Below are 22,172 nucleotides of genomic sequence, written 5' to 3' on the forward strand. Positions count from 1 at the left end.
TGCCTATCCTTTACTGCTTTTCAGATATTGTTTTTGTGGCTGGTATAGGTCAACCTTATATGCATACTTGCTTAACATATACTATACTCAGTTTTATACCTTTAGAGCAGAATTCCATTTTACTGATGTGGAAAGTTTCTGCTGAGACAGTTTGAACTCTTCTAATGAAAACTCTGAAGAAAATGTGGGCTCTTGCTCACAAGGCAGACAAAAAAATAATAAAATAATACTCAAGGATTTCTTCTTTAACAATTCTTTTTTTTTTAACATTAAAAATTTTTTTTTTAATTTATTCACTTTAGAGAGGAGAGGGAGAGACAGAGAGAGAGAGAGAGAGAGAGAGGAGAGACAGAGAGAAAGAAGGGGGGGAGGAGGTGGAAGCATCAACTCCCATATGTGCCTTGACCAGGCAAGCCCAGGGTTTTGAACCGGCGACCTCAGCATTTCCAGATCGATGCTTTAACCACTGCGCCACCACAGGTCAGGCTTTAACAATTCTTAAAGGTCTTACTGAGTGAAGTAGAACCTTGTGTTGTGTTACTTACTAGATTAAAACTAATTAACAGTTTTAACTAAGAAGAAACAGATAGACTCTGTGTAGTTTTCACTTCTCTAAGTATCTATTATTAGTGTCCAATGCATACAAGGACAATGGCATACATCTCTCAGCTCTATAAAGGGACCATCTTATCTCCTTATGGATCTAAACACAAGGCTTTGCCTTTCACTCACATCTCAGAGCAAACCACAACAATGCAGTCCTGCTGCTTCATCACGTCCTGCTCCACCTTCAAGCTCTATTTGGTTTTGGCTTCTATTATAGTTATAGTCATTGTCATTTCCACAAAATTTGGCATTAAATTGCAAGCATATGTTGTGAATTAGATTTTAAATTTGAATCAGAAGACCTGATTTGGGGTCCTGATTCTTCCATTGAATTACCTTCAGGGACTTGGTTGAGTCGGTCACTTAACCGTGCAAGCCTGAGTTTCTTTGTTCACAAGTATGCAAGATGGTGTAACCATCTCTTAGAGTAGTAACAAATGTCAAAATTCAGCTGAAGGAGATTGTATCCCAAACTTTAAAATATTATTTGCAAAAGTTGAACAAGAATAGAATATATGAGTTTGGGGGAAAAAATAAATTTTTCTACTTGGCTTCTCCAGTAGAAACTTTCTATTGAAGAATCAGAGGAACACTTTGCAGATTTTATACATAATTGAACAGAAATCTAGCACAAGCCAACTTCTCAAAAGTTAATCTCTTCAAGGGTAATTACTTAATGAAGAAACACAGTCTGTGGTTTTATATAAAATAAAGTTTGTCTTTTCCCCCCTATTAGGTTTAACACAGAGATTTAATTTGAATTTACAGAGCTAGGTGTTAGTTAGATATTAAGAACATGATATGACTAATTCCAGTGTTAAAGTTTTTCCTTATTCTTTTCGATAATACACATGCACACAAACATACATACATATCTAGACATCTATACATACATTAATCCTATTTCACATTATATCTATTCTATTAATAATTGATTTTATCATATTGCAGTGATTGTATGAGTGCTTAATTGTTTTATTTTCTTTACAAAATAATTTTACTATTATAAATTAATATTATAAATACAAAATAAAAGACTAATGTCACTGTCCCTGACATATTTATTTTATGTATGTGTGTTTGTATATGGTGCACTTGACATTTAAATGAAAGGAATATGATAGAGATTTTTAATATTGCTTTATGATTGCTTTTTGAATTGAGTCAATATATTCCTTCAGATATACTGGGGGGGATTCTTTTTAGAAGCTAAGTGGATTTTGCATATGACTTTGTGGTTAGCTGTTGAGCAGAACTAAAACATAAGTGGTTTGAGACACCTGTTCCGTGGTGAGTAGCATCTCAGTGATGTGGAGGGATATATGTGGTGCCTGATTGATAATGTTTTTAAAAATGAACAGAACAGAACTTTGCATAACATTTTGCAAGTATGTCAGTTTTCTATCTAGTTGATAAATTATAATCAAAAAGTATGTTACCAAACTCAAGCCATCTTTTCAGGACAGAAATTGGGGTTTTGAGAAGTTACTGGGTAGAAATTCAATAAGTAATTGCTGGTGGGAATGATATTTTGGCTTTAGCTGGTTATGATTGCCAACATTTAATGGATTTCAGAATAACCTAGGAAGTTTGGTTAAAATGTGGGTTCCTGGTCTTTATCCTCACTATGTCTACGGTAGGCCCCAGGAATACAGGATTCAGATAGTGTAAGATTCTTTCTGGGGCATTAATATATCAGAACAAAAAGTGTTGCTGTTGAAAACTGTCGGCAGTTATTTGAGTTTTTTTAGCCAGCTACCAGTGCATTAATTTCCCTTGGAAAGCTGGTCATTGCTTTTTAAATGCATATGATGTACATGGAAACACATAGGACTTTCATCACTGTCTCATCAGAAAGGTATAGTCTGGCTCTTTGGATTTCCTCATGTGCTACAGCTTTGCCGAATGTTCAGAACCTTATGGACAATTAAATCACCGTAATTGAGAAAGGGGTATTATTTTTCTAGTTAGCAAAGGAGCTGCCATGTTAGTTTGTTCGTTGGTGTTCAGCATGTTTACTCTTTTGGAAAGTACAAAATCCTAATAAAATCTTCAGTCTCGTCTCCTGAGAAGTATGATTTTATTAATACTTTGACAACATGCTAAAATCACATTAATCATGAAAGTGCTGGAAATGCCCACATTTTGTCAAACAAGCATCCTAAGTCTTTTGAAAATCCAGTTCAGTACTTCTTTATTCTATGAACTCTTTACTCATTGAAAAAGAACTGCTTGAGAGAAGGCAAAGTGAGGGGAGACTGTTTTATTTTCCAACAGGTCATCTGTCCATTGGCACAAGTCATACAAGAGGGTATACCTATCTTGGTTATTTTAATTGGAAGTTCCTGCCACTTTGGGAGAACACTGGACTCGAGGGTCAGAAATGCCTACAAGAGGAGCCCTAACCCCAGGGAAATGACCACGTGGGAAATTGTGTTTGGGCCTACAGGAGTCAAATAGTTTTATTGTGTCTTAGCTAGTTTGATAACGCCTTGCATTATTTATAGCAGTTGTCAGAAACTGTTTCCTTTAATCAATTAGTGTCTAAAAAAGGAGGTAGTGAAGCAGGATATTTTCTGACATTAATAGAACTAATGTGTAAAAAAAGCATTCCCTTAATAATATGATATTGTACTGTCAGAGATTTTCCAAATATAACATGCCCCTCAGACTCTAACTATACATTTTGTTTTTATTAATAAGAATAGAAAGTTTATATTGTTTGTTTTTATACTCTGTCACCCCAAACATTTATTCAAACTTTCAGACTCTGTTCTTTGGCAGATAATTACAAAGTATAAATATTGCAGTTGCTTTAGCAATGAAATGATTTATTTTGAAACATCAGGAGTTGAAAAACTGATTTTACAAATGGTTCCATTGATCAGCTGCCGTATAAGGGCAAACAATTCAAAATATTTTGCACAATATGATGACAAGGCTTTAGTTCTATTTATAGAAAATAAAAGATATATATCTTTTGCCCATTCCCTCAATAGAAATTTACAATATAGATTTAGGGATAGTATCTTTTTAGTTCTAACATAGATTTAACGAATATCAAAAAGCAGTTTATTCATTGTTGGTAGAAGTACATTTTGGTAAACATTTTTTGGAAAGAAGTTTGTTCTAGTTCAAAGTTAATATATGTATATATTATTAAAAACTATTAAAAATAAGCATAGTTTGGTACATACAATTGCAGCATTGCTTAAGATAATAAAAATTGGCATTAACTTAGGTGACCACTAGTAAAGAAATGGACATATAGTAAAGTAATATATAGTTGTTAAAAAGTATTTATGTTAGTCTGTTTCTATTGACAGAGAAAGGTTATTAATATATACTATAGAATGCAAGCCTCAGAAGAATAGGTTAGTATATTTCCATCATTCCTTTAAAATGATAAACTGTGTGTGTAGTTATGTATATAAAGGACTAGAGAAAGACTAAACATATCATATTAATTGTTACTCTTGGGATGAGAGGGGTCTGATTTGGCAGTAGAGGGAGGGAAATTCAGTTGGACTTACAATAAAACTCTTTATTTAGTGATGTCTAAAACGAAAAAAAAAAGAGAGAAATGGAAGGAAGGAAAGTAGGAAGAAAAGAAAAAGATGTGTCATTAATGTATGTGATTCATATAAATTTTTTGCTAGATATTTCTCTTCATCATTTGACCTTATATTTTACCATCTCTTCCATTCTTATTTAGTAGTATCTCCATATAGGAAATAGTCTAATAATTTATACTTATAATGAATACATAAAGAAAAAGCAGAACCATAGTTAAAAGTACAGATAGTTGATTCTTTGACTTTGAAATAATTCAGATTATTGTAGTTACTGGAGATAAGTAAGTCGAGGTATGGAGGGAGAAAAAAGGCTCAAAATTTAAATGTTTGATTCAGATTTTGATTTGCTCTTGAGCCTTTACATTTCTAATGTGAGATCCTTTGTTTTCAAACTCTTTCACACCACATGGTAGATTTTTGGGTTTTTATTTTTCTTTATTATATTTTACATCTCAGCATTTTTGTGTATGTTTGCAAAGCTACTGTCAATGATTGACTCAAAGATTTCACTTTTGCACTGTTCGATGTGTATGCAATGAGATTTCAGTTCTTATGTCTGTTAGTCAAGGAAATAAAGTTGTGACAAACAGGTGTGGTAAACAATTTATGGATAGATATAAATTTAGTTATCATGAAGACAGGTTATCTTTTTATCCAGTTAATCTTATGTTTTCAGACTTGTAGAAACCTCTTAGTATGGTTTTCTTTTTTAATAAATTAAGCATTATTAGAAATTGAGTTAGATTCAAACAAAATATGCCTTCTTGTTACCAATCTTTTAAAGAACTGTGGAGCTGCCTTTTGAAGTTTTACATTTCTGCAAAATACAATATGAAGCTCTGGGTTATTATATATAGCATTTGCTATATTAACATAATTCATTGTTTTTCAGCATCTCAGACCTAGTTAAATATGTGAGTTCTATATATCCTCCCAAGGATACTTCTGCTACATTGAAGTAAAAATAATAGTTGCCAATGCATGTCTTTGTAATATACAATATCTTCTTCCTTTAAAGCAGGGAAAACAACTTGGTCTTGACTCACTATTTGTAAGGGAAAACAATTCTTATTTGTATGTGAGGATATGTGAATTTGTCACTGAAAGAAAAAGCTCAAGTTAAACAGAGTTTCTAATATTGTTATTGAAATAAATTCGATTGACACTGATAGACAATTAAGAATATCTTTGAGATTTGTTAAAAAGATAATCTTTAAGAGCAAATATGTAAATCAATAGAAATTGTGATTTCAGTATTTGTAAACTTTGTAGTAAGAGCCACATTTGTGAAACTATTGAGACTTTTATTGAATACATGGAAAGGAGGAAATGTTTACGCATTGTGTTATGTTATGGCAAGTCCACTAATTCATTTAATTAGGATGCATTCAAATAATACCACTATATCCACAACTGCTTTCATTTATTATATTTTGAGAAATAATTATTTTAGGTCTCTTTGTTTAAAATAAATAAATTTTTACATACTTTTCTCATAATGATTAATAATTAACATATTTTTAAGCACTCTTTAGTAAGAAAGAAGCTGGTAAGAATTCCTAGATTGAGTTTACTATATTAGGTTTTAAATCAGACATCTGGAAATTCAAGATTTAAGCTCAGATATAGTTGATTGTATTGAGGGCCATTGCCACGTTAAAGTTTTAGAGTTTTCTCAAATGTATGGCAACTATGATTGGCCTACTACAGATATGCGTTATATTTTGGCCTCAATTTTAAAATTTCTTCACACTTTGACTTTATAATTTATCTTAATTAATCGAGCATTCACACATAGAAAACTAGCATAGGTTAATTATGGAGATCTTAATGACCATTGGTTGTGAGAATAATTTCTGCCTTGGAAGGAAAGTTGGAGCAGTGACACAGAGGCCCACATGCAGCAGATTTTAGTGATTTATAAGGTCCATGAGAATATTTCCTCAGTTCTTCCTTAATCAACTTCCTACTTATTTTTGAGTTGTGCTTTAATGTTACTAGGGAAGCATGGATGAATTTGTTGCCATTTCTCAAGCAATGAAGATCATATTTAAAACTGTTTTAGGCAGTAATACCCGCAATTGCAGTGACAAGCTAGATGCTTTTGTTCTGATGAAGATATAAAGGTTGAAAATTAAAACAAAGATTTTGGTCTTAGTTACTATGCCAAATAAAATAGATCTCATTTATATTAAGTTTAGAATCCAAGTCTATAATTATGGCATTACATTGGGAATAACAATATCACAATGTATTGCGTTTCATTTAACGTTCAGTTTTGTCTTGCTAATTTCACATTGGTAGATTTGGTTGGGTCAATGGACCAATCTTCCTGAAAGTTGTCAGGATGGTGAGATTTGGTTCTTCTACCATTTAGTTCTTGAGCACATGCCAGCAGTATTAATTTTGTTGGGTTCTGTATTCTGATTATTAAATGATATGGGCAGATCAGAAATGACTACCTAAGGCTAACAAGATAACTTCTTTGTGGAGTAAATAAATATAACACTAAATGGGATTTGTGTTTTCTGTAGATGATAAAGTAGAATTTGTCATGTCATTTCATTATATTTTCTTATAGAATAAGAGGGAAATATTAAAAGGCCTGTTTAAATATCATCAGGAAAAAAATGCAGATTTTCTCTTCTTTTACCAGAATTAAAGACTGATCCTGTCAGAATTTCATAGATAATTATTTAAATCTTTTAAATTTGTAAAGTGACAGGAAACTGTTTATATTATTCTGAGAATTAAAAAAAAATCTTTCATCAACTTTACAGTTAAGGAGGTATACACATATGACTTAATTTCAAGGCTTCATGCACTTTCCAGCAACTGGGGTTTGGTGCGGATTCATTCATTTATAAAGGTGACACCACTGGTGTATGAAACTGTGTGTCTATGGCCCAGACATTATAAGTTGAAGAAAATATTTATAAAATAGTATTTAGATAGAGTGAGAAAAATATTCAGTCATGCCACAAATATTTATTGTTGGCTTATTCTCGGCCAGGCACTGATTTGGTGCTCACTGTTTTCTGGAGAACTAGCCTAGCCACTGCCCGCTGTCCTGGAGCTTACACTTTCATATAGAACAAAGGAAGATGAGAAGCAGACAATGAGATAAGTATGGAATATTATGCCTGGTACTAACTAGTGCTATAAAGAAAAATAAAGCCAGTGAAGGAATGTTGAGAGGAACAGATGTTGAATAATTTCTTTTTTTTTTTTCTAGACAAAATCGGGGGCAATTTTATTGATAAATGCAGCTTGACGTACATTACAAATTTTTGTGTAACCTAGAGGAAAGAAAAAGATTTTGAAAAAAGACAGGGTCTAGACTAGAGAATACTTCCATTAAAGTTTGCAAATGTGAAGCTTTCCTTTTACTGCTCTGATATACTCTAATTCCCTGATACATTCTTTTTTTTTTCTTTAAGAGAGGAAAGAGATAGAGAAAGAAAGTGGGGTGGGGAGAGCAGGAAGTATCAACTTATGGTAGTTGATCCTTGTATGTACCTTGACCAGGCAATTCCAGGGTTTCCAACTGGTGACCTCAGCATTTCAGGTTGACACTTTATTTACTGTGCCACCACAGGTCAGGTTGGATAATTTTTTAAAAATTAAATTTACTGGGGCGCATTGGTTAATACATGTAATTTTCATGTGTACAATTTTATAATATGAAACATCCTCTGTATCTTGCATTGTGTCCTCAATACCCAAAGTCTAGTCGTCTTCTGTCACCATTTGACCCCTTTGATCCTCTTCATCCTCCCCTCAGCCATTTCCTCCTCTGGTAACCATCATAATGTAGTTTGTGTGTGGGTTTGTTTTGTTTGTTTGATGCTTTTTGTTATATATTCCACTTCTTGTCCTTTTCCATCTGACTTATTTCACTTAGCATGATACTCTTAGGATTCATCCATGTTTTCACAAATGGCACTATTTCATTTTTTTATGACTGAGTAGTATTCCCATGTGTGCATATATAAAAAAAGTTAGGTTAGGAATATCTATATCTATATCTTTCTATATTTATATGTACCTGCTCGCAAAAATTAGGGGATCAGGCAACGTGCAGATACTCCAGTACTTTCGGCCTTTTGTATAGTGCATTTTCACCAATGAAATTAAAGTTGGTTTTGCATCTTATTTGCATAATTGGAAAACTTTCTTTGACTTGTCGTTTGCTTTTCTGATGTTCTTGTTTAATAAAATTAAATACTTTTTTATCACTTCATAGTCATTTTGAAATATCCCCTAACTTTTGTGAGCAGTATATATATATATATAGGTATCTATATCCTTAATTTTTTTGAGGAAACTCCATACTGTTTTTCATAGTGGCTGCACCAATTTACTTTCCCACCAGTAGTGTACAAGGGTTCATTTTTTTTTTCTCATATCCTCTCGTAATTTCTCATTTCTTTTTTTTTTTTAACTAAAATAATTTTTTTCATTTATTTGAAAGAAAGAGAGAAAAGGAGGGGGGAAGGGAGATAGAGAAGGGTGAGAAAGGAGAGAGAGAGAGAGACAAAGGGAAGCATTAATTCATTGTTCCATTTAGTTGTGCACTCATTGGTTGCTTCCCATATGTACCCTGGCCGGGGAATTGAACCTGCAACCTTGGTGCACTGGGATGATGCTCTGTCTAGTGATCCATCCTGCCAGGGCCTGTTATTTCTCTTATGTATAATAGCCATTCTAATAGGTTTGAGGTGACGTCTCATTGAAATTTTGGTTTGCATTTCCCTGACAGCGAATGAAGTTGAGCATCTTTTTATATATCTGTCTTCGTGAGAGAAGTAGACACTTCTCTGTTCAGTCTACCCGTTGAATACTTCTGATAGTGGGCTGGAAAAGCTTCTAGGAAGATAACTTTGCAGTGGGGACTGGATGAAGGCCTATTTAGTTACAAATCTGGTGACCTAGTATATGAAATGCAGTGAGCCATTGTGATAAATTTATCTTCTAATGATCTTAAAAGCCTTTTAAATTTAAAAATTTTGCCTGAAGGAGGAATCAATTTAAAAGTAATTTTTAAATCATTGAGTAGAGGCTTCACGTCTATTTTCTCTTAAATATGAATACTTAAGGGATGATAATCATTTTCTAATTTGAGTGTAGTTTGGTTAGTTGCTTTTGGAATTCTGATCTTTGGCAATAGAGCATCACTTAACCAACACTCCGTTATCCTTCCAGTAAGAGACCAGTTGATGATTAGGGAATGGAACCTATCAGAATTTTAAAGGACTTCATTGACAGACCTTAGATTACTTGAGTTGATAAACACAAACTTTCTTCTCATGGCAGCAGCTTGTCCCCTAGAACACCTTGCAGTGCATCAGATTAGCAGGCCTTATTGACAGTTGCCCTGCCATTCCAGAGTGTATGTGATTGACAGTTATCTTATTTTCTCAGTAGTATTTCTAAAGCCACTCATTTGTGTGTCTTCTTCATGATTTTGCCAATATATTTTGTCTTATTCTTTAAATTCTTTTTATTAACCTTTAGTCCCTTTCTAAGCTGTAATATCTGCATAATCACAGGCTTGATGAGCTTGTTTTAGTATTCTGATGCATCTGTTAAAATTGTGTTGTTTCTGTATCACTTAAAATCGCTATGGTGCTAACAGTAGTGTGGTTATTCTCCCTGAGAAACACTGATCTCAGCTTTTTGTTATACGGAGTTGGATACTGCTGAACACTGCATTAACCCATTCAGACCACAGTTTTTCCCATATAATAACAGCTTTGTTATTCTATTTAGTAACTTCGTGAGCAGAGAAAGGCTGTACAGCCTCTAGAAACACTTAGTTGGTTGTATATTGAAATCTCTATTAATATTTGGGACAAACCCGGGCAAATTGTTCCATGAGCTAACTTAGTAAATTACTAACTTTCCAAATAAATTTTACTGATTTATTATCTATCTATCTACTTAATTAAATTTATTTACTAAATTACTAAAGTAATGTATTGCTAATCATGGACTTGTTGACATCAGTGGAGGGGTGAGAAGTTACAGTTTTGGGCAAGGAGCTCCTTCTTGTCCCCTCCAAATATACACAGTGAAGTTGGACATCTCTTCTAGTTAGATTAAAATTGTCTTTGTAATTAAAAAGAAGCTCTCAAATAATTGCTTAGTTAACTTCCTCAATATGTAACCTATTTCAGAAATCAAAAGCTATAGCAAAAGTCCCTAAAATGTCCAGATAACTACTCTGGGATGTAATAGGACCATCCTGCGTATAATATGATTCAGAAGAACTGCAGTGATTCGTAAACATATGTGACTAAGAGTTTTAACTTTGCTCATATCAGCCATCCAGTTCTCCAAAAGAGATTTTTAGTTTCATATCTGGTAAGTGTCAATTTATCTTCAATTGAAGTATGTAGGTAACCCTTAAGTAGATATTTATATAAGCCATCCACTGTCAGTTTAAGGTAATTTTTATCAATTACTATAAGAGTAATTATTAGTAATTTCCCATGGTTTTTTTTTTTTCTTTATCCTTGTACCTTTGGCTTCCTTTCCACTATTTTTACATTTTTGTTTTCCCATTTTTATTTCTCCCCTCATATATTAAAACGAAAAACATATATGATTTTGATGTTATTCAGGGAAAAACTTGTTTTTGGTTCTTGTGGCAGTATATGCTTGTTTGAAGAATTCACATAACATGAAGAACTCTATAGTGGAGTGTTTGGAAATTGATCAGTTATAAGAGAGGGCTTATTGTTAGTCAGGTTTTAAAAATATTTGATTTACACTGCGAAAGTATTAAATTTCCTAATCATTTTTGTTGTTGTTCTGGGAAGTTTGTTATAATACCTTGAAATATAGGTCAGAAATTTACCTTAGACACAATTTACCTATTAGTAAATACCTTTACAGCAGCAATATTTGATTTAATGATTATTTGCCAACAATTCATTTCCAGGGCAGATGTGGGTTTGCAAGAATTCTCACAGTCTGGATGTTACCTGCACACGTTTCAGTATTTCTCTATATTTTTCTTTAGAACAAAAATACATTACTAGTTGAGGTAATGTTTTGGGAATTCACTATTAATTCAAATCCTATAAAATCTTAATGTACCAAAATATTCAGTGATGAAGATTTTTAGTCTTCCCTGAAATTCTTTTACTCAAGTAAAGAGAAAGATAATCTGATATTAGCCATTGAGTCAAATCAGTTTATAACATGTACCCCTGACTTGTTATCTGCCAGTGTCCTGAGTCAGGGGCTGGAGCCTATTACCAGGTACAGTGAGTGTAATGATGCCTGAATGTTTGGTTCCTTTCTGGTCTCTCTGTGTTCATGCCTGGCTAATCATAAAAAATTTGATTATCTTCCTTGCCTATATATTTTACAATTAAGTAGTTTTTTTTCCAACTTACACATAATCTACCTATCATTATAACTCTTTAAATAATACTTTTTAAAGTAAATAGAATTTCTCTGCTATAGAAACTAAAAATGACTAGAATACCCATTTGTCAGCATTTTAGTCATTAAAGTACATTTGATACTTGAATGGACTAAGCCAGTAACATGGCAGAAAGGAAAAATAATTAACTCTAGAAATGGATTTTGTAGTTGTATTTAGACATATACCACCAAGCAATGAAGATATTTCAAATGGCACCATTCTCCTTCCTCACACTGTGTGGATCCTGTAGATCAGGCTGAAATATTTTCTTGGGGTTGGGATATATCCTTATATAGTCACATACATATTTATTATTAACAGTTTGAATAAAATTTATTTACCAAACATTTAAAAAAATCTGCTATGTTCTAGGTTCTGGGTAAAAGAAAAAAAATGATAATAAACCCTGTTGTCAGGGAATTGATAACCTGAAGGGGCAAAAGAACCATGAGACACAGAGCACAGAGACCATGCTGAGATGGAGACATGTTTACTGTAGTCGGCCCAGCCTCATTGGGAAGGTGAAGTTTGAATAGCAACTTAAACAAGGAGAAGGAATTGACCAAATTGAAGCGGTGAGAAAGTACATGTCAAACCAAAGGGTAATAAGTCCCAGGAACTCACAGCAGCATGACAGGAGCCAAGAACTCTCCCAGGCTTTACTGCTTCTTTCTAAGCTGGTGATTTTTCAACCAGTGTGTTGCAAGGAGTTTTAAAACATGCAATACCTGTCTGTTTAGTCAGGGACACTGACCTCTTTTCCCTTTGTTAAATAAAAAATTGAGGACAGCCAACATAACAATGTCCATCTGGTGTGAATGAATCAAAATTATACTTTTTTTTTGTCAGACCAGCCAAAACAAAACAAAACCCCCCCATATATCTATTTATATATAAAATATATAAATTTATATATATTTTATATATTTTATTTATAAATTTATATATGTATTTTATATTATATATATATATATATATATTTATATTTGGTGTGCCACAGAATTTTAGTAGTAGTTTATGAGCTGTGAGATGAAAAAGGTCGAAAATTGCTGCTGGAACAAGGAGGATGCTAGATTACAGCACAGGGAGAAACCAAGAGGATGGAATGTGTCCGTTAAGACAGGAAAGGTTCGAGAAAGAGGAAGTTATCAGACTGGTGGTTGCCGGAGGGGAGGGGGCTGTGGGACTGGGTGAAAAGGGTGAAGGGATTAAGAAGTACAAATTGGTAGTTTCAGAATAGTCACGGGGATGTAAAGTACACCACAGGAAATATAGTCAATAGTATCATAATAACTGTGTACAGTGCCAGGTGGGTGCTGGAAATATCGGGGGGACCATTTTATAAAGTATGTGATTCTCAGACCACTATGCTGGACACCTTTAACTACACAAAGTAATATGGAATGTAAACTGTAATTGACAAAATTTAAAAAAGAGAAGGAATTGTAAATGGTATTAGAGGTCAAGTAGTCTTTGGGCTTGGCTTTTATGTGAGCATTGACAACTATGGCTGAGCTGTAAATAAGTGTGGAGGTCACACAGATACAGAGTCCAGATGGAATGGGAGAGGAAGAAGCAGAAATATAGCATGTGTAGATGACACTTTAGACATGTATCTGGGAATGACAGATTAAGAGCCTTTGGGAGAGGAAGGTGCACAGCCAGGCAGGGTCCTCTTGCTCCTGCCAAGCCACCGCCCCCATATTGAAGTTACTTCATCCCTTCGAGGGCTAAGGAAGAATTGAGAGAGAGGCAGGGCATTCCGATTTAGGGGGAATATAAAAGGAACGAAATCTTGAGAAGGAGTGAGTCAAGGCAGAAGCTTAACTGTGTGCAGGAGAAGGGAACACTCTGGGACTGGGAAGATATAGAAAGTTTAAAGACGAGTGCCAGGAAGGTGAGAGAGTTAGTGCCCAACAGCCACTATTTTGTCTATGAAATGTTTGTGACATATATGGTTATCTCCAGTAGATAGTGAGAGGAACATGGGGGAGGAGGGGCTGGAGAGGGGTAGAGTTTTAGAAAAGGTGCTGTATGGGATGTGAGATGGAGCTGTCTAGGCCCAGGGTGATTCCTAGACAATGGGAGGGCCTAAATGACCCTGGAATAGAGTAATTGATAGAGGCAATGATGAGTGTGTATGCGTGTTCAAGTATGTGATTGTATCCTTGTGTGGTGTTCATGTATATGTTTTCATGACTATGTTCAAACATGTGTTTGTGTATTTTTGTGCCCTGGAGATAATGCCAGTCCAGATGTAGTAACTGATCACTTGATTTACCCATGTTTATGGAGATGCACCTAGTTTTCATCACTGTGGTAGGGTTACTGAGATGAGTAAGATTGTTTCTGCCCTTGTGAACATATAATCTAGTGGATCAGACATGTAAGAAAGTAAAACACAGCAGGGGTGCAGAGTTGTAATTCAGAGGAGGCAGTGTTACTGTATGAATGGTTGGAGATGGTTGAATTGACATCTTGGAAGCTTCTTGGAAGAAGTGACCTCTTGGCTGGCTTCTAAAGGAAGTGAATGGTTGCAGGTGAGGCGTTTCAAGACTGTAGAGGGAAGGATAGAAGGGATTGTTGACTTAGATGTGGTACCTGCTCAAGGCATGAAATAGCTGGAAAGTTTGAATCGGAATGAAGATTCAAGAAGGTGGCTGAATCTTAGAGGCTATGACTGATTTGACTTTGATTTTATAGAACTAAGAATTAGGGCCAGAAATTTGTTTTTCTTTTTAGAGAGAGAAAGAGACAGACAGGGACAGACAGAAAGGAAGGGAGAGAGATGAGAAGCATCAACTCACAGTTATGGCACCTTAGTTTTTCATTGATTGCTTTCTCATATGTGCCTTGATGGGTAGGGGGCTCCAGCTGAGCCAGTGACCCCTTGCTCAAGCCAGCGACCTTGGGTTCAAGCCAGCAACCATGGGGTCATGTCTATGATCCTACACTCAGGCTGGTGATTCCACGCTGAAGCCAGGTGAGCTTTAAGCCAGTGACCTTGGGGTTTCAAACCTGGATCCTCAAGTGTCCCAGGCTGACACCCTATCCACTGTGCCACCACCTAGTCAGGCAGGACCAGAAAATATTTTGAAAACAAAAATATTTCTTGAGCATTAGTATGAGTTGGTTCTTTTAAAAAACTTTTATTTATTGACTGATTTTAGGGAGAGAAAGGGTGAGAGACAGAGAGAGAGAGACGTTGATTTGTTCCTCTTATTTATGCATTCATTGGTTGATTCTTGTATGTGCTCTGACCCGGGATTGAACTACAACATTGGTGTATCAGGATGACACTCTAATCAACTGAGCCACCCGGCCAGGGCCATGAGTTGGTTCTTTTTCATCTTTTTCAAAAGTTGAATTCTTACTTTAATCTTTTTCAGGCTGAGAATCTGGTAGTTTTTAAAAAAATAACATGAAGAATGAGAGTATTAATCCTAAAATAAGTTTTAAAATATTTGCTATTTATGTTTATGTGTATCTAATATATATATATTCATATTCTATATTTTGATTCAATTATATATTCTATATTATTTCATATTCTGATGTCCAAGTTATAAATGTACCATACCATATGCCAATTGACCGTTTTTGGCCTTTAAAAAAGTGTAATGGAGCACTATTTATTATACTGTGTCATTCCTGCTTTGGAGTGTGAAACAAAGTTATTAAAGCCTTCTTTACTTTGTTGGTAACATTCGTAAGGGGAAAATATATTCTTTTGTTTCTGTAAATACTAAGTAATTTCTGTAAGTTTTTCCATCTGATTGAAAGAGAAATTAAGTTGCTAAAAGCAAACATGCCTTGCTATAAGGAGCAATCTTGTAGTGCAGAGGTAATAGATTAGGCAATGGCGGATCCCCTACCCCCAACCTCCAGCTTCACTGGTACCCCTAAAGTACATCATGCTCACTTAATATTTAATGTTTCTGCGATGGAATCACTTTTTCCCTTGAGGTTGACTTCAGATTTGCCAGACACACTGACAACACTGCGCTCCTTATTTTCCCCACATGACCTCAGCTTCTGCTTAAAAAAATGTTCAAATAAAGGATGCTTTTGTTCATATCTCGCTTGCCTGTAATATATTGACAACGTGTCTGCCGGCTGAATGGAATAGTTTTACAGTATGAGTGCTGCTTTCAGTGGCGCGGCAGGACTTGGGCTTTAGAAGGAAGTGAATTGGATAGGTCAGGAGAATGTACCATTTGTAAACACCCCTTTCCTTTTTTATTTATGTGTCAGGACAGCAGGAGCAGACTGTTCAGTGCCTGTCGCTGCGTAGAGCCAGAGGGAAAGCAGCTTGGAAGTCAGCTGCAATTTTTTAAACATTGTTCCCCTTGCCCCTCTGGATTATGATCTTCAAGTGTTCAGACTTGTCTTAGAAGCTGTTTTGAAACTAACATGGTTTAGTCCACTAACTGCATGTTGGGTAAATTCAAAACCCACATGCTCGTCCTCTTGCAGTGGAATAAGTCACATCTGATGGACATTTTCTGTGCTTATAGCATAGTAATGAACGTCTGACAGGCGCGACCTTTCATAAGACAACCCACACTATTGGCTTTCTGCCCAGAATATTGCTGCAACACTATCTGTGATTGGTTATCTCTCTATCATGCATTGCTTCACAAGGGGAAACAGCCCCTTTTTAAAATAAATCTACGATGGCTGGCTGCAATATGCCTCACTGTAAGTACTGTGTGTAGGTGCATGTGTGTGTGTGTCTGTGTGTGGGAGAGAGCAGGCTGACATGGATGTGACTTAGTCTGGTAGCACATGGCAAGGTTGTGATACTGTAGGACATCAGTGAAGTGCTACTTAGTAAATCTTAACCTATCTCTTTTTTCTACAGGTTGGTACTAAGAAGTGCCTTTCCTGACGTCTCTGCTGCTTGGAACCGCTTCTAGAGCAGTCTCTGCTTTTGCCTTGCTTGCTGCCAGCTAGACTGTGACGACAGCACATCCACCCTCCACCTCTAGCCCAGACACCCCCATTTCTACTTATAATCAAGAGAAAAGCTCTAAGTATCTGGCATTGCCCTAAGCTGCTTTAGTTTTAAAAGAAAAGTTTGCTGAAAAAGTAAGACATCTTCTTCCAGGAAATCAAGGAGGAAAAAAAAATTTTCTCGATTTTGCTCTAAACTGCTGCATCTGTCTATGCCAAACTAATCAATACCGATTGCACCACCAAACTCTATTGCAAATTCAGCTGTGAGGAGATTCCCTTTCAGACAACTTTGCTGAAAGCAGCTTGGAAAATCGGTGTCCAGGGGTCTGCCACGTTTTCATGCTTGCATTTGGGCTCAAAGTTGGCACTGGGAAGGGGTTACTGAGAGCACAAGGCTGATTCAAGGCCCTACTTTTAAACATTCATCTACTTAAAATCCTAGTATTTCTTTAAAAACCAAAACCTCTTTGAATTAACAGTTTCATGCTGTGAATTTCTAGTGGGAGATCTTTTCCTTGATATTGACAACACAATTTTCCATGTACTTTTAAAGCAGGGAGTGGGAGAAAAGTATTTTGGAGGGGACATTTTCATCATCATTTTATAGTTTTATCAGTTCAGTTTTTTTTGTCTTTTGGTTTTTTTATTTTTATTTTTTGTGTTTGGTTGTTGCTGTTTTTTTTTGTGTGTGTGGGGGGATAGGGTTTGTTGGTTTCACTGAAAATTTTAACTACCTGTAAAATCTAAACATGGCTGTTAGTGTCGCACCAATTCGGGACACAAAATGGCTAACACTGGAAGTATGTAGAGAGTTCCAAAGGGGGACTTGCTCACGGCCAGACACGGAATGTAAATTTGCACATCCTTCGAAAAGCTGCCAAGTTGAAAATGGACGAGTAATCGCCTGCTTTGATTCATTGAAAGTGAGTAAATATTATATTATTTTAAGGATACGCAATAATTGAATAAAGGGGATAAGGATAATAGAGTTCACTGAGCTTGGAATTATGAATTGCTTTGTTAATAGTTTAGTTACATGGTATGTTCTTATTGATGATGTTGGGGCGGGGAACTTTATTGAGAAGCAACAGAACCAAGTCTGGCCAAACTTGTTTGTTATGAATAACTTTATCAGCCCTTTAATGCTATGATTCCTTTTTTTTTTCCCTAGAGCAGAAAGTGTTGGCATACTTTTTAGCTTAGTAATAAATCAGTGTCTAAAATAACAAAATCAGTGCCTGTCTATAGGAGTAGTAAATGTAGATACGTGTGTGTATTAGCATATGCACAGATTATACACAAAGCTATGGCAGTAGCTGAATGAAGACAATTTGTACTTGTTCCTTTTTTTTTTTTTGTACTTGTTTCTAAAGGTGCTGTACTATTGTAAAAGAATAGCAGACACTGAGTAAGCTAAACTTGCATTATTGATGCTTTATGTTAATATTTTGACACTATGGATTTCTTTTTGATTGTATGAGCTTATTATTTTAAGGCCAGAAGCAATGTATTTTGTGGCAAATTAATTAGAAGTAAGGTTTCGAACTGCTATTCCAGTACCCTACCTGAGCCATAAACTTTGTTGAATGTGACTTGTAAATACAAGTAGAAACTCTTAAGTTCTATTAGTACTTGGATTTCTCTTAGCTTCTGTTATTCTAATGTGAAGGAACTTAGCAATTTATTTTCTATTAGATCCTGACCTTTTTTTAAAATTTGTAACAGTCTCAGCTAGACATATATACTAAATAGATTCAGTTAAGTATACCTAGAATTCAAAAATTCATTGTATTTCAGGTATCATGTTTGATAGTGGGTCTTTTTAAGGATAGCATACATGTCTTTATTTTGCCATGCAAGATCAAGCCTAATAATGTGAAGAGATCTGGGTACTACATTTATTTGGTTTAATTCAATTGCCTTTGAATACTAATATGCCAGTATAATTCTCTCTTGAATTTTTGAAATGGGGATCTCTGTGATTTCTACATACATAAAGAAGTGAAAGTGTCAATGATTTTTGTTTTGCAAAAAAAAAAAAAATAGTGCTTTTATAATGGTTTCTTTAGTAACATAGGGGTGAATTAACTGAAATAGTTAACTCCTAAATTAACCCATAATTCACCCTGATGTGATAAGTTAATTTACGAGTTAACTATTTCAGTGAATTGCTCTTTTGATCCAGATTGGGGTGCTCATTTTGCTAAAGTTTTCTCCAAAGACTCAAGGATATTATCATCAGAGTAGGAAACAAAAAGGAGGTATTGACAACAACAAAGATAACTTATAATGTTAGATTAGTCTTAATGTCATAGTCCTAAAGATCAGTAAGCAAAAGTTGTACATTATCACTGGGCCCTGCTTTCCCCTTTTCTCTGAAAGCATCATTGAGGGGCACAGTAGTCGTATACTTTTATGAAAGTGTAAACCTAAATTCATGCCGACTGAATTTAGGTGTAATTAGAAACTGGAACCCATAAAATGAGGGCCAAAGGGCTAATTACACTTGTCAGTAAACAGCTGTGTCCATAAGTAACCCTGTTTTGACCCAATTACTAGTAAATCCAATTTTTAATCCTACAGACAGTTGATGGTGCACTCGTAGCTGCAAAATGAAGGACATTTAACTTGGCTGTGACATTGAGTAGTTTTACAGAAGACTTGCCTTCACAGCACTTGGAAACATTGTGAAACATTAAAATTCAGTTGCTATTTTTCCATCTCAAAATATTTTTTTAGTAGCTGCTCATTTGTGGCGGCAGAACAGTCCCCCTTTGAGTAAAGCAGCAGCACTGCTTAAAGACATGCTGTGTGGCTAACAACATTCAACTGCCACATCAAGGGCTATTTCTTTTTAAACAACAAATAATTTGAAGATTTTAAATTTACTTCTGAAGTGAACTTATTATTGCACCTAATCAATGCAGACTTGTCCATGTTCCTTGTCCTTCTAAGAGAACCTGAAATTTATAGTCTAAAACTTGGTAAACTATTTTAATTTGAATAAGAGGAAGCAAACACAAATGTATTTATGGTGCAGCTTCATTCCCAGAACACTAGCTCCTTAAATGTGAGTGAAATAACGATGTGAAGAATTAATTTAAAATTTTTGAATATGTAATTAAGTATGCCTCGTTCAAAAAAATGTTTTTTTATTTATGTATTTCTAATACCTTGGTTGTTAATACGGTATTTAGAATTCTATGTTTTATGTAGCTTTTGCCTTGTGTTCGATTTTGTGGCTAAAATAGATCAAAAACATATTTTAAAAGAGTTAAAGTAACTGTGACTCATGCTTGAGGTCTGAAATTCGGAAGCATTACGAGGTTCCCGTACCAGTAACTGCTAGCTCATTTGTATTGTCTCAGAGAGTGAACAGAAGGAATTTAGAAACCTTGTAATATCCTGACTTCTTTAATAAAATGTGTTCTGTGTACTGCTCCAGTCCGTAGTCCAGCCTTCTCTGAGTTCTTGAGCCATGAGATGGAGGTAGCCTGTGTAATCTGCTATTTTTAGCACGTTAGGAAAGCAAACTGAATACTCTCTGAGAGGACCCTGTGAAATGGCTGCACCCTCAGCTGTGCTGCTTCAGACTTTGGCCAGGCTCCCAGGTGACTTATATTTATAGCAGACTTCTACTTAGAAGAGGAGAATTGGTTTCATTAAAAACAGAAGTTGGACTGTTCAAAAAAAGTAGTTATATAAAAGAAATCAAATGGCATATTACTAAGGGCAATTGGAAAAAAATTAGCCAATGGTATTTTTGGAGCATGTTGGTGATTCTAAAGTTTAAGTAATGAACTCTGATTAAATTTACTACATGAACACTGAATTCTGTCTCACAATAAGTGTGTTGCTAAGTAAAATGTGAATACCTGGTAATGAGGAATATATATATATATATATATATATATATATATATATAGTATATTAGAAGTGGAATGATAATAGAAAGAGCTAAAGCTGTAATAATGTGCACTGGTTTATAAATTAAACAATATTTTAAGCACTGAATTTTTCTCAATTTTTTTTTCAAACTTACAGTCTTAATATACAACAGTCTAAGAGTATATTCAAGTTGAGAATTAAATTGCTTGCAAACTATAGATTGAGTGTTTTAGCTACTTCAGAAATCCTGAGCATTTGAAAAGGTACATTATTTTATGCTAGAGAGGATTTTTTCCCTTATGGCTTCTGAAAGAAATAACAACATAGTGTGCTGCCATTAGAACATTATATATCAGAAATAAGTTAATAGCAAGTTACCCCCTTTTTTTTTTTTTTTGGTAACAATTTTTCAACTAAAATTTAGGTAGTTGTTGTAAAGAAGCCTACAGAATGTATTTAATGTGATGCCAAGTTATTTATATTATTTATATTTCACCCTGTGATGAACTGAAATAGACTATTGCTTATTCTTCTTCAAATGCCATTCATTTTCCAGGTGTTGGGGGTGGGAGATATAACCTTTATGTTTATGTTTATTATCTATTTTCCAAAAATTTTGCAAAACTCTTTAATATTTGAAAACCATAGTCTCTTGTTCTCTTATCAAATTAGGCAATTTTGTTTAAGATAATTAAGCATTTATTTCACTGTTACACACATTTATGTATAATATATAGCTAGCACAGCTGATCAAATTTATCATATACATCAGAGATCAGATTCCACTACAAAGTGCCATAAAATCAAGGGCATTGAGTGAATATGTTTAAAGTATAATTGAAGACCTCAAAGAATGTATGAAATACAGAAATCAGCTATTAGAAGACACAAGCAGGAAAACACCCAGGTAAATGAACAGCTAGAAAACTCAGGCACATCAAGCCTCCAGGAGCTCTCAGAGGAGCAGGCTAGCATAACTGGACCAAAGTCATCCTGAGTTAGCATCTGTACAGTTAAATTTTAGAAGATCTGCCACTGTCAGCACAGTGGATCTTCAGTGTAGGGGTGGCTCGCTATGCTGCTCTTTGTGAATGTCCAGCTCAGTGTTTTCATCCTTTCTTCTCAACCTGCTTAACTGATAATCCTGAGAAAATTGGTATCTGTGAGTTTGAGACTCTTTCAGTCACAGCTTTGACCTGGTAGGCTCCTAATTGGAATAACTTGTACTAAGACTTTTGTTGCTGTTATTGTTTGGTTATTGTTTCTAATGGCATCTCCTATGTGATTTTAAAACTTTGACATATTATTGTATTATAGGTACATATTCAATAATTCTTTCAGTGACAGGTTGATACAGGACTTCCTTTTTTCTCTGTAATGACTTCAGAGATAACTATCAGGCATAACGTGTGTAGCAATGTGTATCATGTGAAAGTTCCAATTGACTATTCAAAGCAGAAAGTTCACAACTTTGTAAATAACCCTGTAAATGTACTGTGATGTCATCAACTTTGACCATGAATCTTTCTTTAGTGAAATTCTCAGTGGCTGTAGCTGCTTTGGTAATAAAACTTTATTCATTTACCTGTTTGTATTTTAATAGTTTGAACTTTTGTGGAAAAATGTATTTTTTAAAATGAATATAGATTTTAAACTGTTGGACAAATTTCAAGTCAGGTTTTGAATCCCGCTACCGCAGGCACTAA

At 34.8% G+C, this 22,172-nt stretch overlaps 1 protein-coding gene across 15 annotated transcripts in view; it reads left to right on the forward strand.

Moving 5' to 3' along the window:
- Nucleotides 1-22,172, forward strand: part of MBNL1 (muscleblind like splicing regulator 1) — a 218,835-nt gene that overhangs the window by 46,985 nt on the left and 149,678 nt on the right. For 8 of the 15 annotated variants that reach the window (XM_066369893.1, XM_066369891.1, XM_066369896.1 and 5 more), the window contains exon 2: nt 16,484-17,501. The exons of 5 other annotated variants lie outside the window; for them this stretch is intronic. In XM_066369893.1, coding sequence (XP_066225990.1) covers nt 17,328-17,501 — 174 coding nt within the window. In that variant the 5' untranslated portion in view covers nt 16,484-17,327. Of the gene's footprint in view, nt 1-16,083; nt 16,321-16,483; nt 17,502-20,073; nt 20,190-22,172 lie in introns of those variants that run through there. 2 more of the 15 variants (XM_066369892.1, XM_066369906.1) reach the window with 2 other exon arrangements.

Source organism: Saccopteryx leptura, chromosome 2 (genome assembly GCF_036850995.1).
Source record: "Saccopteryx leptura isolate mSacLep1 chromosome 2, mSacLep1_pri_phased_curated, whole genome shotgun sequence".
NCBI classification, from domain to species: Eukaryota; Metazoa; Chordata; class Mammalia; order Chiroptera; family Emballonuridae; genus Saccopteryx; species Saccopteryx leptura.